The 17,086-nt window shown below is 35.9% G+C and overlaps 1 protein-coding gene across 1 annotated transcript; it reads left to right on the top strand.

Moving 5' to 3' along the window:
- The first annotated feature begins 13,911 nt into the window (after window positions 1-13,911).
- Window positions 13,912-16,872, top strand: LOC112506325 (receptor-like protein 7). The gene has a single exon (XM_025110334.1). It carries the CDS (start codon window positions 13,912-13,914, stop codon window positions 16,870-16,872), a length of 2,961 nt encoding a protein of 986 aa, XP_024966102.1.
- Window positions 16,873-17,086: the final 214 nt, after the last annotated feature.

Raw genomic sequence — 17,086 nt, 5'->3', positions numbered from 1 at the left:
AACCAAATCCTTTATTAAATAAAAGCATTAATTTGCCTCTTTTAATTTTTAGTAGATGCACACCCTATCCTGTATGATATATGATAGCAATATATTAAAAACTTGCTGGTTTGTGGTAAAGATACAGAAGGTGCCCAGCTTCTAGAAAAAAGGCGCATTTGCCAATCATCTATTCTACTGCATTCCATTCCCCATGAAACAAAACAAGTATGAAGACAAACCCATTTACTTAAAATACAAGAGCATAACAATGCATCATTATTTGCTGTTGTTTTCATCATCTTCCTTCACAATTCGCAATTCACAAACACATACAAGTAACAACTTTACCTGCCATTGCCAATGCCACTACCATCGCCATTGTCATCGCCATTGCCAATCTACATAACTTTTGCTCACCTATACAAAACACAAGTATGATACCATTATAAACGCTAAACTCTCTCCACATCATCCATCGTTGCTTTCGAAGGGGACCCATTGAATTAAATCAGAAAGAGGTTTTTGCAGTCCGATATATTGTGATTTCTGCTGTTTAAATTATATGAGGTCTTCTTCGTCAACAAGCACGAGAATCAAATAATACTTCAATTCACACTAAATTTGTTGTTAATATTGTGGTGTGTTGGCGTCAGTTCATATGGGCTCAGGAACAACTTGATTGGAACCTGTCAATAACATATTGCATATCAAATTTAAAAGTTAAATGGAACAAACTACACCACATGTCTTGACTAAAAATACCAACAGAACAACAATAAAATAATACAGAATGGATGCGACATGCAAATCCAAATGAAGTAAACATATATTAATAGCCAATAGAAGCAAAAGCACTTAAACATACTACATAATCAAATGAAAGATCCAATAGAAGCAGAAGCATGTAATGTTAGCCAACAAAAACAGATAGTGATAGCAAGCTCATGAATTCAAAGGTTAAAGCTTAAAGTCATTGTCTGTTAAATTGTTGAAGCACGAAAGCAATGAAGTAGTCAAACAGATAAATATAGCAACAACCAATAGCCTTTGACTTTGGTACTAGATAAAAAACACAAATAAGGAATAAGCAGTAGTAAAAAACAAAAGGTCAACTTAACTTTTTACATATTATCTTCTCCAATCTAATTAATTAATACATTTTGGCCCATATTTTGAACCGGTCGAGCCACATGCCTGCAAAACACATTAACGATTATTGGGAAAGGTAACAAAGAATACATAAGGAAAGCACCAATAAGAAACCGNGGGGAAGTTGCAGCTACCATGGAACCAGTGGCCGTACAAACCATGAAATAAACCTACAAAACACTTACCATTACTCAATTTAATGAAATTGTTAAATGATAAATACTCAAAACAATCCAAATTAGGATAAGTGGTAAAGAAGATCTTCATCACAACATATGTCCAACAATGCACGACTTTGATCTATGTTGTTGGAAAGATCTCTATATGCAAAAATCAAATTAGCCTAAATCGCAGTGTGTATTTGAATAGATCCTACAAAGAAATTAGCTCAAAAATTTAATAAAACACTAATTATTCTAAAATGAAAAGCATATATGAAAGATAAATTGTGAATAAATAAGAACAGTATGAAAGTTTTAACTAACCCGAAATTTTAGAATACCCTGGAAGCTCTCATTATAGATAGTAATAAGATATCATTTGTGGCCACTAACAACTACACGAATGGCACATTACCAGAATTGAGAATCGTTGGTCTTACTTCATGCAACTTGAAAGAATACCCTGCTTTTTTGCGAAAATGACTGCCTTATTTCTCGCCGGCAACAATATATTCATGGCCTCATACCAGAGTGGAGTTGGAATAACAGCCAAGAAACATTAGAGACCATTGACCTTTCAGACAACTTCATCACTGGTTTTCATCAAAGTCATTATTTTCTCCCATTGGTTCGTTTGAAATGTTCCCTCATTGCAAATAATAAGCTACACAGACGGCTACCAATTCCACCAAGAACGACCGAGATTTATGATGTCGCATATAACCAACCATCTGGAAGGAGAAATACCCCCGTTGATATGTGAAGTGAAATCTCTTCGAATTCTAATTTTATCTTCTAACAACATAACTGGAATTCTCCCTAGTCCTTGTTTTGGCAGCTTAGCCAATTCCTTGGTTGCGTTGGATCGTAATTACAAACAACCTTCAAGGCACAATGATGAATTCATTTACGCAGGAAAGCCCACTGATGAGTATTGATTTAAGCGAAAATCAGTTTGTGGTTCAGGTATCAAAATCGTTACAAGATCTTCATGAGCTTCAGTCCAACAACCATTTTACTGGTCATGTCATGTCTTGTCATCATTGGGGAATCTTGAAGCTTTGGATCTCTCCCAAAACAAGCTATCAGGAGAGATTCCTCAACAGTTGTTGCAGCTAGACTTCCTTGCCATTTTGAATTTGTCATTCAACCATCTAAATGGAAGCATACTCAAGGGGCACACTTGGATACATTCGAGAACAGCTCCTATATACATGGGGAATCTTGACTTGGATTATGTGGAAAACCTTTGTCCAAGGAATGTCAAACTTCAAACCTCTAGAAGCAAGCAATAAGTCGGAGTCTTTCCTCCCAAGTGAAAGAGTTGTTTCTTTTTTTCCTTTTTCTGAATCAATGAAAGACAGAAATGATTGATTTACCCCTCGATATGAATTAAGCATTGTTTGATTCACTCCGTTTGTTTCTGAATTAGATGTCTGAACCATTCTCTATAATACAAGTTTTTAGGGAAGTTCTCACAAGACTAGGATCCTATCAACTAATCCTAATTTTTGGTTATTTATGATTGCCGAGTATTTAGCATGCTTTATCTATAACTAGTTGTCTATTTGTGCAAAGTGACGTGATACATCTCTGATTTTGAAGTCAATAATTCGAACCCTCAGTTTTTGCTTCTCTCAATTTTATTTTTATGGCTTTATATTGTTTTGAATTTAAATCGATTGTATATAAGTTCAATGTTACTATGGCTAATTTACCAGTGAATTGGAAAGAGAATTGTGAGATTACGAGGTTTCGAAACCCACATAATTCATGTAAAGTTGGTCGTTCAAGAAAATCAATTCTGTTAGATAAATCTTGCATTTGGAATCCTAGATCTTAAAGCTTCATTGATTGGCATGGAAAAGTTAAATCGAATTGGAAATTATTTTCTCTCCAATTTGAATGAGAACTTGTTATCTTACCAACATAATGCAAAAGGATGTAACGTTAAATGGAAATCAACTAAAAATATCTACCAAAACCGATGAAAACACAAAAATGCCAATGTAATATCCCCAATCGATGATCAAACGGAAATTAATTAAAAATCAAATAAAATATACGTGCAAACAATCAAACTAAATGCAAAATGCAATTATAAACTAATATGAATGCATGCGGAAAATGCAAAGAACAATGCATATGCATCTTTAGATAGATTTTTTTAATGTATTCATCACATATACACCTTCCTTTAACCTTTTGTTTTACCTTTTCATGATATTTAGCCTTATTATGTTAAATTGTTAATTTCGAACATGTAATTCAAGTTGTTTAAGTATGTATGTATGTTTAAGTCTTTCTTTGTATTTTGAGGAGACATTGATGATAGTGTAATTCGGACCCATAAGTTTTCCTTAGGGGATGTACTTTTAAAGTGTATCAAAGGTCTAAGGTGGTGGTGTTAGGTGAAGCGGTGAGTTTTATAAAGTTTGTGAGGTGTGGTGGTCGATGAGGGGCTGTTTGGAGGAGGGTCAGAGGTGATGATGGTTGGTGAGGGGCGGAGGGTTGAAGGTGGTGGTGGTGGTGGTTGGTGAAGCCGTGAAGGGGATGCTTAGAGGAAGGCAGGAGGTGGTGGCGGTCAGTGAAGAGGATGATGCAAAGATCGGCAGTGAAGATGAGAAAGATTAAAGGGGACGTTTATCAAACACTTGTCCGGTGAGTACTTGTTGATAAAATTCAACACTATCATTTACTTATCGGGTAAGGTTTTAGTCAACACAAATGGCATCATATGTAACAATTTTACCCGGTAAGTGCTAAATGTGGTAAGAGTCATTGCCCTCACATACCGGATAAGACTCTTGGTCCTTGTCTTGCTCTTGGGATCATGAATAACACCATTTCCCCTTTTATTAATCATAAATACCAATTGCACTCAATCTTTTTCATTTTACTAAAAATATTTTTCTATTAATATTTTTTTATTAAAATATTTTTTTTTCTTTTGCATATAAGTATGTACAATTCTTTTCTAAATTGTATAAAAACTTGTTTTTTGAAGTTGAATCATATATTATGTGAATTATGTAAAGATATCTCCATCCTCTTCAATAATACTTTAATGTTGTGTTTGATACATGCGACATGATAGAATAGGACGGAACAAAATTCAAATGTCTCACATTTGGTGCGACATGACACAGCACAAGAACTCACTGTCTCACGTTTAATGCAACATGAGACAAAGATAAGAGCTGGGACAAGGTTAGACAGTATGGGGCAAAAAAAGCTTAATCTTGTTTCACCAAGATAAGTAGAAGAAAATGGAAAAAAATGAGACATAAACTAAAATATTACTAATTAATATTCGTTTGATGTATAACTTCAATATGATATTTGTTTCAGTGGTCACCACCGCTAGTCGTGGCCACCGCCACCATCGGTAGCCATCGTCGGCCACATCCATCTTCTTCACTACAATAGTTCCACCACCTCTACAACCACCGTCGACCATCAACCACTACCATCCATCACCACCTCCAGAACCACCACTGGCCACCGACACCACCACCACTACCACCATTGACCACCTCCATCTTCTCCTTCTCCTCCAATACAACAACCTCCTCCACCACCTTAACAACCACCATCGGCCACCGACCACCACCGTTCATCTCCACCACATAGGTCACCTCACTTCCACCATAACCACTACCCTTGACTACCACTACCTGTCACCACCATTGGTTACTAGTACCACCATCACCGACAAGTATCGGCTACTACTACCACTATCTACCATCGTCGTCCACTGACCACCTTCGTCCATCTCCACTATCAGTAGTACTGTCGACCACCACCACCTCCACCTCTCCCATAACCACCACCACTATCTCCACCACATCAGCCACAACTACCTCATCCACCACTGTCGGCCGCCACCACCACCACTATCCACCATCTTCATGTCCTCGACATCCATCATCGTCTATCAATCACCAATGCCTCTACCTTCACAACCATTGTTGTTGCAACAATCTTTACCGTTCCTTTACCAATTAATAAGGATCTTCCAAACCGAATAAAACATTTGTTTCAGTGGTCACCACCGCTAGTCGTGGCCGCCGCTACCATTGGTATCCATTATCAGCCACCTCCACCTCCTTTACTACAATAACTTCTTCCACCACCTCCATAACCACCGTCGGCCATCGACCACAACCATCCATCGCCACCTCCACAACCACCGTCAGCCATCGACACCACCACCACCACCACTACCACCATTCACCACCTCCATCTTTACCTCCACCACCTCAACAACCACCATCGGCCACCGACCACCACCGTTCATCTCCACCACCATTACCACCATGAGCCACCTCACCTCCACCATAACCACTACCATTGACTACCATTACCCGTCACCACCATTGGTTACTACTACCACCATCGCTTACAAGTATCGACTACTACTACCACTGTCTACCATCTTCACGTCCTCTACAACCACCGCCTTCCATCTCCACCACCACTAGTACTGTTGGCCACCACCACCACCTCCACCTCCACCTCCACCTCCACCTCCCCCATAACCACCACTATCTCCACCACATCAGCCACAACTACCTCCTCCATCACTGTCGGCCTCCGCTATCCACCATTTTCACGTCCTCCATAGCCATCATTGTTATAATCGGGTTTCAGACAACCTGGGTCGAGGTAACCTTTATGTGATTATTAAGTGAAATACGTGATTGACATGCATATTCTTCAATTAAAGTGCATGAATAGTATGTGTATACGTGAAAAAGATGTTATTGTGCATGCATAAGAATATGTATGTACATACAAGGTGAAAACATACATGAATTATTTAATATTTTATTTGAGAAATGGATAGCCTTCGTGTTTAATAAAGGTTGGTTTTAAAAATATTAAACCCACTGTCCAAAGAATTTTATATCATTAAAAACCACTCACCGCCTTTAACAAGCATATAAAAAGAAATTATATGATAAGGTTATCATATCTTGCTTTTGGAAAAGCTTTTGAAAGAAAAAGGGGTGAGAGTGTGGCGGTGGAAGTGTTCTTGAGAAGGTTATTTGCATAAAAGTAATTTGGAGATTCTGTAAACGGTTGAAGAAATTGTTGTGTGTTTGAATCTACCAATTTGTGCTTATTAAGGTGAGTTTTTGCCACTAAAACCTTTATATGATGTTATTTAAACTATTGGGTTTTGATAGTTTTATATTTAGGAAAGGATTGATAAAACTGTTTTCTAACAGTTTAATGATGCGTTTCTATGATTTTGGATTTGGAAACTGTTTTGGGAAAGATAAAGCAGATTTTGCCCTTTTGAAACAGTTTGAGAATTATATCCTACTTTAAGGATTTAATGAGGATTTTGAGTTTGGAAAAGATATTGAAAAGAACTGGTAGTTCTTGTGTTTCAAAGTTTTAAGATAAAACTGTTTTGAAACCATTATTGGTTAAAAACTATAGAGGATATTCCTTCAAGACGGTTGTGACTTCAGTCTGTCTTCGTTTGGGATTAATCTATAGATTTTGTGGATAAAACTATGGAGGTTGTTTCATCAAGACGGTTGTGACTTCGGTCTGTCTTCGTTTGGAACTAATCCATAGATTTTGATGACGAAATAAGGATGGCATATCAAGGAGAGGTATATCATGGGATAAGGGTGGCATATCAAGGAGAGGTGTACTTTCGGTTATAAGAGTGGCATATCAAAGAGAGGTGTACCTTTGGATATAAGGGTGACATATTAAGGAGAGGTGTACCTTTGGATATAAGGGTGACATTTATGTATGAAATTATTATAGCTCTTGCTATTATGTCTCTTAAAATTACAATAGATTTGGGTTCTTACTTCTTTGTGATTTGAGGACTCATAGATGTTGTTCTTATTAGAAATGATAGTATTGATGTTATTGAGAAGGGGAAAACTTGGCTTATGGCAAATGGTTTTGGATAAATTCTGTTTGAAACAAGTGTTTGATTTATAAGGAATCAAAGAGGCTCTGGTTGTTCCTTAAAAGGAACCAGAGGGGCTCTGGTTGGTCCTTATAGTAGAACCAGAGGGTTCTGGATGATGATTTGAGATTTATACAAATCTTTTACTAAAGTTTTATTTAGACCAGAGGCTCTGTATTTGCTAGATAGGAGCTCTGTGTCAAATCTTATTCTAAAAAGTTGTTTTAAAAATTTTAAACTTGGAAACTTTTACACAGATAGAGATGGACCAAAGGGGCTATCTATGATGTTGTCTATGAATGTTAAGAGGATTTTACTTGAGTAAGAGGCTCTGGTTGGCTTAACTAGAAGCTCTGGTAGAGGAACCAGAAGTGCTCTGGTCCTGCTATCTTTTGAATTATTTTCTAAGTCTGATCTTGGGAACCAGAGGACCGATGGATAAATAGAATGTGGATTTACACTTCATAATGTGAAATAACTTTATTTGAACAATGTTTTTGGTGATTTGCACCCTGCAACTACATGAAAAAAGGGATCTCACTAGAGCTGTAGGTCTAACCCTCATTGTGTTTTCAAATATGTATTGCAGGAAATGCAGAATATAATGATAGTAAGGGAAAAGGCAAAATGTGATTTGTTTCCCTATGTGCATAGCTATATGAAGATCCATGGAATTTTTGAGTTATGTATTTTGTATTATAGCTTCTTGTACTTTAGACCTTTGTGGAATTGAACATGTATTCTCTATATGAAATATGTATTATATGCAATATGAGTTTGGGGGCGTTACAATCATCGTCCACCAATCAAAGGAAATTGATAAATTTTGTGTTTTTTTATAATATAAATTATATAAAAATTCAAAAAAGAATAGTTTACTTATGGAATGTGACAAACTCTATAACAAATAACACAAGCGGTTTCTATATTATATATTCTCCTTCCAAATAGAAGAAAACGCCACTATGCCAAATGCCAACAATGATTCATAATTCTGCTTTTTAAATTTAAATTTGTGGAAAATTCAAATCGTAATACTTTCTTTATGTTAGTCCGGCAAACTAAGGCGCAAATTAGTTCCACAACGAATTTAAAAATTAGCAAGGATGCATACTACGTCACTCGTGATCCTGCTTTTTTTCTCGTATGAATATGTGGAAATTCAAAAACAATTGTTTAATCATGCAGTCCTCAAGAACAAATGACACAAATGCTTCTTATATTAATACCAAATCGTTCCAAATCTAAATCCCTCCATGAAATCTGAATCCCTAAAAAACAATCTTGCAAACCAAACGGACCCTTAGGCAATTTCCAAGGTGATTTCACAGATCTGATCACACCATGCCCCTTGGAACCCCGCTAGGGGCGCTACCTCTAGAACCATGTAAATAGGCGCGACTCCCTTGACCCTTGCCTTGTGGCGATCTTATATGATACGGCAACATTTGTGAGTATGCACTCCGTGCCCCTTAAATCACTTATATTTGTCTCATCACCTTATTCGATCTCGAATGAACCACAATCCCATCGAAATGATTAATGACACTGAAATCACCTAACAAGTATTCTAACCCATTGTGATTGTGTGGCTCCACCACTTCGTAAATAGTGTTTTTTTTGTATCACTAGTAGTAATTTATTTATAAGTTATCATTGTCTTCCTATCCTATTGCATTCTAGACCGATTTATTTATTAAAAGTATGTTTACTTAATGGTCAATGATTGTTGTTTTTAAAATATACTTAGAAAAAAAGGGTAAAGATATTGGATTGATGCGTTCCTCCACCTTAAATAGATTCGTCATTATTGTCCATTGCCACATTTGAAGACTTTGAAGTCTCCTCATAATTTACTTAATAACATTACGCGCTTTCTAAAATTGCTACGTCTGAGTATAGTTGAGAAAACTACATGCTTTTTGAAAAAGCTAAGTCTGAGTTCAAAACACTATATGCTTTATGAAATAACCAAGTCTCGACACTYCATAAGGTTTGGCTTGGTTCAGAAACCAAATCACCTTCTTGACTTTGACAGAAGGCTTAGTTCAAAAAGCCTTCATTGATGGAATTGAAATYCATTCTATTAAGTCATGTATAGATAAAACCGTTTATGTGGATTAATCTGTTTGTATAGGTTTAAAAAAAAAATCATAGATGAAATGATCATATTTTTTATTTGAGAATGACATGTTCGAAAAAAATTGGCTTTCTAAAAAAAGCTTCACCGTAGAAGCTTATTAAATCAACCACTTTCTATATCATTAAACCATTATCAAACAATCACAAACAGTCATGTATGACTGACTAAATAAGGTTTATTAAAATTATTAAACTGGTAACAAACAAACTCTAAGGGGGCGTTTGGTTCGTCGGAATCTACCGGAATCGAATGAAATTGGAATGGTCAATTCCGTTGACCAAATTCCGTTCTAAGGTTTGGTTGCCAATGAAATGAAATTGAATTCCAAAAACTCCCAAATTTGAGAAATTCACCGTTCCTTAGTAAATCTCAAACCCATTCCATCCAAAAAGTGTTTAAATGACATTACGCATCCAATAACAATCAGACAAACTTCTTTTCTTAATGGCTACATGCTTCCAACATTTCAACTTCCTGCAAAAACTCTTTCTATCCATGTTGCTTATTGTTACTTGTACTGAATCGTTATCAAGTCATGATGAGAAATGTTTGGCTTTGTACCTATTTAAGCAAACCATTCCTCATGCATATTTCGAAACCCGCGGGTTTCGAAAGTTAGACTCTTGGAAGATCGCAAGTAATGCATCGGATGATGGTTCTTCTGATTGTTGTTTATGGGATGGGGTGTTGTGCAGCAACTGTTGGAACTTATGGATTTTATCTACAATTTTGTATTATGTATCCCACATAGGTGGGTAAGAAAAGTAAAAGTGTGTTAATAAATACTATTCCGCTCAAATATTTGAAAGTCTTTTAGGAGGCTTTTGGAAAGAATTGGTGGATGATTAATATATATTAATTAATCAAAGACTTAGCACTTAGCACTTTGCATCTTGAAAAAATAATTTCATCATTCTTTTTATACATAATTAATTCTGTTAATGGTAGTTATTTTTGGAAAGAAAACTACTTTTTGGTAGTTATTTTTTGAGGGAAAACTACTTTTATGTACGCTGCTTAAAGTTCTGTTAATTGAGGTTGAATCCTAGGAAGAAATTAGTCTCGAACCACCAGCCTAAATAGTGGGGGCTAATATTCTTTAATAACCCTCTGACACGCCCTTGAATATGATTTCATACGAGAAACAAAATAGGATATGCATGGTTTTGTTTAAGAAACATCCAAGATTTTTTATGCTTAAATAAACGTTTGAATTAAAAGAACTTGTGAAARCCGCAATCCCCTTTGGGGCTAAATACCTCCGACCTAAAATAGCTAAATAAGTAATTAAAGTAAGGAGGGATTGATCGACCAACTTGAACAAATCCATGACTTGGCCAAACATCTCATGAACAGTTGATTTAGTTGCGCAAAACATCAATGGTGAACTCGCCAAAAATCGTGAAATATTCATCAGATATCTTGTATATTATAATTGGAATCCTTGAATATCATGATTGCCATTTTCTGGGAAATTGGTGTCAAAATTGGAGAAACGTAACCACAAAGGTGGTGCCTGATTGGTTTGAGCTTGGCTCCAAAGGTCAAAAGTACCAGGAGGTCCCAGATTCAAATCCAAGGAGGAATAAAAATCTTCTTGTGGCCACAGAGTTTCAAATGCGGTGACTCCGGACTATCTGCAAAGCAGGTGGTCGCCTTGGGATTAGTCGGCTCGCATAGCTGATTGAATATCCAAGTTAATCAAATTTTTTTGGAAAAACGAGTTACAAACATGATTATCATCACGTGAAAATTACATATCAGACATCTGAATTAAAAAAAAACTAAAAGCTAATTAAAACACTAATTGAAAAGTCGGAGGATCAGGATTGGAAAGTAGAGTTTGTACCAAAATATTGGTTTGTAAATGATTTAGAAAAAATAAATACTCATCATATCATAAGAGAATAACAAATTTGGATTAATTAAAGAGATGAATCCATAAATAATTATTTTTAGAGGACTGATCGACAAACTCAAAATCAAATAATTAGAGAAGTTAGTTATATATACTACATTTTCATCCATTGATCATACATATACACTTATCTTTGCTATTATTCTCATTTTTTGGTTAATTGTAGCTTCTTAGGCTAGCTTACGTGTATTGACTAATCCTTAACCATGAATGTGTGGAGTCATCGCAGGTAAACCTTCATAGCTACAAACGCCTTGACAACGCCTGGATCCGAACCCGGGAAAATGAGAGGATTTTCATTACATGCCCTAATTAAGTCTTAATCGGTGCGCCACAGGTGTCAATCATGGCAAAATCTTTGCATTCGTTAATGATGATGCGCTCACTTTTCCTGGGGCTATATGTCCTTCAATCTACCTGGGCCACTAATGCTTTCTTCTTCAACCCAGTCACTGAACCATGACTGCGAGTGTTCTCTAATACTCGAGTTCAAGAACATGTACTAAAGTTTTAAGAGGTAACAAATTACCTGTTGTTTTTTCTTACTGTATTGTATTATAATGCTCTAATATGTAACCAAAAATATTGTTTGCATTTCCGTTGGTTGCACTGATTTTAAATTTGTTGATGAATTAAATAACACGTCTTACCTTGATAGTTGATTTCATTGCACACTGGGAGGTTCATAAATAAATCCTTTTATAAATTTTTACACATTGGAAGGAATCGTAGATGGGGAATATAAGGTTCATGAACATGAACCTATTCCATTTAGAATGTGGGACCCAATCCAATTAAATAATAGAGTAACTATGATTTTCGTCCCCATGGTTTCTGAAAGAGTGTAAGTTTCGTTCCTGTAGTTTTAAAATTGCGATTTTTGTTTCTGTAATTTGTAACGTATTGTTATTTTCGTWTCTATGGTTTGTAATTTATTGTTGTTTTCGTCCTTGATACTAAATTTATTAAAAGTCCTCCATTTAACCTATGAGTATTTTTGTCTTTTTGATTTTTTTTCTTTTTGGTTTATTAAATATGTCTTTGGTTTCCTTTTTGGTATTTTAGTATTTTTGATAAAAAAAAATTTATATTATTTTGTTATTGTTTATGATAAAAAAATTTCAAATGTTTTTCATAGAATTTGTTTTTTCATATTTTTTGTCATCAAAGTTTTAGTTTCTTATTAGTTTGATTTMTGCCACTAACGTCATTCAAGTGCTACTTGTTGAGTACTCCTCAYATTAGGGACCAATCGATTAAATTTTTTATAGATCCAAACAATTAACTACTTTTAAGCTATTTTTTCCAAATAAATGTAAGGGGCTGTTTACCCAAATGCTTATCGGGTAAGTGTTTACCTATAGGAGTCTAACACTATAATTTATTTTGATGAATAAGATTTTAATACATCAAAACGTATTGAATGCAACAATTTACCGTGTAAGCACTTATCTGGGTGATAGTCGTAATCTTCACTTACCGGGTAATACTCTCCATCATTCTCATTGCTCTTACCCAGGAAAATTCTTGGCCCTTGTCATGTTCATCCAATAAAGAAATTTATTTTGTAAGCACTTACCAAGTAAGCGTTTAGTAAACTRCCCCTAAGTCATTTAATTATATCAAACAGATGTATGTTTGTAAATGTTTTTAAAGAGACTTTTTAAAATAAAGTGCCCTATTAATTTTTTTAAATAATAATTCTGAAAAAATGTCATTTTTATATGGTGTATTTTGTAATACCCTAAAATCTGGAAAGTGCAAGTAATTTGAAATTCCAATAATACAACAAATGAAGGATAAATTCATTTTTTGTAAATCAATACTTAAATACCTTGAATACCAGATCTAGGTTTAACATCAATTATTGCTAAACCAAGTCTCATATAAGGACTAAATTAAGGTCGGTTGTTATTATAACCTAATAACATAAGCTATCTCCAAAAGCGGAAAACGTCACCGATTAGTTAGATCCTTCTCATGCCTCTAATTAGCCATTAGTTCAATGCAGTGTCGCTAGTACCATTCTCCAAGGACTTGATGCACATAAAAAAAAGTTAGTCTTAGCGCCTAGTGAGTTTAAACAATTTTCATTTATAATTATAAAATAGTTAAATCCAAAAGATTGCTTATTTAAAACATGATCTRTGTGAATGAAATGTCTTTATCATAAAAGCAATATCTCYCTAAAACACATCATTTTCGTGTTGAAACTCTAAATYAGAACATATTTAAAACAACATATTTAAAGATTAAAATACCTAAGTTATTGGATGGTTTTTAACATGTTAAATCTCGGAGACGAAAACAACATTATATTATAAACCATATGGATAAAAATCATAATTTTAAAACCATAGGGATGAAAATTGCAATCTTTCTCAAACCACAAGGACTAAGGGTGGAATTAGGGAGATGCTAATATTCCAAGATCAATAGTTATGGTCAAAAAAAACAAGTGTTTTTATTTAGTATATTGTTGTAATGTAATCAAACGACTACTAATTATGTATTTAGGTTATTATGTATATAAAGAACATTTGCATTTGCATTTGCACAAGCATTTGCATTTGCACAAGCAATCAAAACAACTCCTTTTCCTTAATTGAATCTCTTCATGGCTTTCTACTTCAGTTTCCGACAAACCATCTCTTTCRTATATGTATTGTTCATGATAACAATCATAGTCACATGTAGGGATCCATTACTAACCCTCGATGAGGAGTGTTTGGTTTTGTTCCAATTTAAGCAAAGCATTCTTCRCCAAGATTCATCTTTCAGAKYCCCWCAGTTTTGGAAGTTTGCCTCATGGAATGYWTCARAYGATGTTTTGGGTTGTTGTTTGTRGGATRGGGTGGTGTGCGGTGATCATGGCCRCCATGTGATTGGTCTTGACTTGAGCAAAAGCTTTCTTCGTGGCCCTATYAACTCTACTACCYTYCTCTTCCGCCTTGTTCATCTTCRAACGCTCAACCTAGCCAAKAATGACTTTSYTGAATCTCAAATCCCATCTGAAATCGGGCGCTTAAAGCTGTTAAAAAGCCTAAATCTCTCCTCTTCTGGATTCAGTGGCCAAATTCCTCGAGAGATCTCACARTTGATACAAYTGTCTTTGTTAGATTTGTCAAGGAATAMRCTAGAGCTTCAAAKTCCTAGTCTTGAGAATCTAGTGCAAAACTTAACTCGRCTTGAAGAWCTYGATCTCTCRGGGGTTGACATTMGCTCTTCGGTACCTGATTTTTTGGGCAAYTTTTCTTCCTTGAGGTTTATAAATCTCAGTGATTGTTGGCTTCAGAATGAATTCCCYACAACCATACTTCAACTGCCAAAGCTTAAAGTTCTTGACTTGGGAAAGAACATGGACCTCACTGGTTCCTTGCCTGAATTTCGTAACAACAGCTTACTCGAGCATTTGATTCTATGGAGCACAAGTTTCTCTGGGGATATACCAGAATCCATCGGTAGCCTAACCCACTTGATCACACTGGATCTTTCGTTGTGCTTCTTCTCAGGACCCCTTCCAAGTGAAGTTGCTAACATGACACAACTCGTTCAATTGACTATTGGGTTTAATGAGTTCACAGGAACCATTCCTTCATTGGTAAGCCTTTCGAAACTTGTTGTTTTAGAATTTTCTAATAACAAGTTTGAAAATTGGAGCCAACCCAACTGGATTGAGAAATTGACTGAGCTCGAAGAGTTGTATGGATCTCGGGGGAACATATTCGGTGAAATCCCCTCCTTTATTTCAAACCTAACAAAGCTTAGAATTTTCGATATGTCACGTAATTCTCTTTCTGGTCATATCCCATCATCGTTTATGAACTTGACCCAACTAAGGTTCGTAGACCTTGCAAATAATCAATTACAAGGACCAATTCCAAGCTTATTTTCCAATTTCAAAAGTCTCCAAATTCTCCGCTTGAATGATAACATTTTTAGCGGCAAAGTATACTTAGACAAGTTCCTAGGACTTCACCAACTCAAAAGTCTATTTGTAGGTTTTAATAAGATATCAATTGTGGATACAAACAACGTAAATGCCACCCTACTAGAATTAGAAGATCTAGGATTGGCATCATGCAACTTAAAGGAATTTCCCACCTTTTTGATTTCCCAACGTAARCTGACAACCTTGTTTCTCGACCACAACAAAATCGATGGTCTCGTGCCCGTGTGGATTTGGAAAAGTAGTCTGGAAACACTAAAAACTATTGACCTATCGTACAACTTAATAATTGGCTTTCATCGACATCCCCGTGTTCTTTTATGGGTTCGTTTGGAAACATTAATCCTTTCACATAACAAGTTACGTGGATGGGTGCCGGTTCCACCACAGTCGGTTATCATTTATGATGTCTCAGATAATAATCTGACAGGAGAAGTACCATCATTGATATGTGAAGTAAGGTCTCTTAGACTGCTAGATATGTCTTCTAACAGCATGACAGGAAGGCTTCCTCCATGTTTAGGCAGCTTAAGCAATTCCTTGTCGGTTTTGGATCTCAAACGGAATAAATTTCATGGCTCAATTATCAACACCTTTTCGCATAGATGCCGGTTAAAGAGGCTTGATTTGAGTGAAAACCAATTTCAGGGCCGTGTGCCAAGATCATTGGCAAACTGTACCCATTTAGTAGTTCTCTCTCTTGGAGATAACACTTTTGATGATGTCTTTCCATCTTGGATGGGAAGTCTTGTCGAGTTGCAAGTGCTTATTCTYCGTTCCAACAAGTTCCATGGGGCGATGGAGGGCCCGATAGATGATAGTTCACAGTTCCCGAAGATGCGAATCATTGACCTCTCAAACAATGGTTTTAGTGGTCGATTGCCCCATAAGTACTTCCAAATTTGGAACGCCATGAAATCTGTCTATGCTGGAAAATCATCTGTGATGCAAATAGAGATAATGGGCACAGTGTTTGTACACAAAGGAGAGTGGCCATACTCGATGACATTGGTAAACAAAGGTGTCAAGACCGAGTACCAACGTATTCTAGACATCTTCACAGCGATCGATCTATCTTGCAACAATTTTAAAGGAAAGATCCCAGAGTCACTCCACGATCTTCAAGGGCTTGAATCACTTAATCTTTCCAATAACCATCTTACGGGACGTGTCTTGCCATCCTTGGAAAACCTAAAGAATCTTGAATCGTTGGATCTTTCGCAAAACGAGCTATCGGGAGAACTTCCTCAAGAACTGTTGCAACTTGGCTTCCTTGCCATTTTGAATGTATCATTCAACCATCTTAWTGGTCGCATACCTGAAGGAAAACAATTCAATACATTTGAAGWCARCTCCTATGTYGGGAATCCTGGATTGTGTGGAAAACCTTTGTCTAAGGTTTGTCGGAATTCAGTGGCAACGAGTGATCACAATAAATCTGAGTCCCTCAGCTTCCTACGTGGAAGAGTAGATTGGATGGTCACATTTTTGGGACTTGGAAGTGGAATGGTGGTTGGAATTGTTATTGGGAACATTTTATATACAAGGTACGTTCAGAGCTTTATTGAGCGATTCAGGAAGAAGAACGACGGTTCGATAAGGCCACTCGGTTACCGGAGGAGAAACTAAGAAGAATAGTCGCATTCCTTTCCGTCTTTGTATCTTTCAGTTTATACATCAAATAATAAATTGTTACATCTAAAATTATTACAATAGGTTTATCGGATGTTTTTTGGATGTTTTAAAATAAAATCTCGTATTACATATTTTATAGAACACGATGTGTACATTTGTCATATAAACAAAACTGTCCTGTACAACTTTTCAAAATTTACTTGAAAAA

This window comes from Cynara cardunculus (genome assembly GCF_001531365.2).
Source record: "Cynara cardunculus var. scolymus isolate 2C chromosome LG 2, CcrdV1, whole genome shotgun sequence".
Classification (NCBI taxonomy): Eukaryota; Viridiplantae; Streptophyta; class Magnoliopsida; order Asterales; family Asteraceae; genus Cynara; species Cynara cardunculus.
The sequence above is the reverse complement of the archived record's forward strand: the minus strand, read 5'-3'. Positions and strand labels throughout refer to the sequence as shown.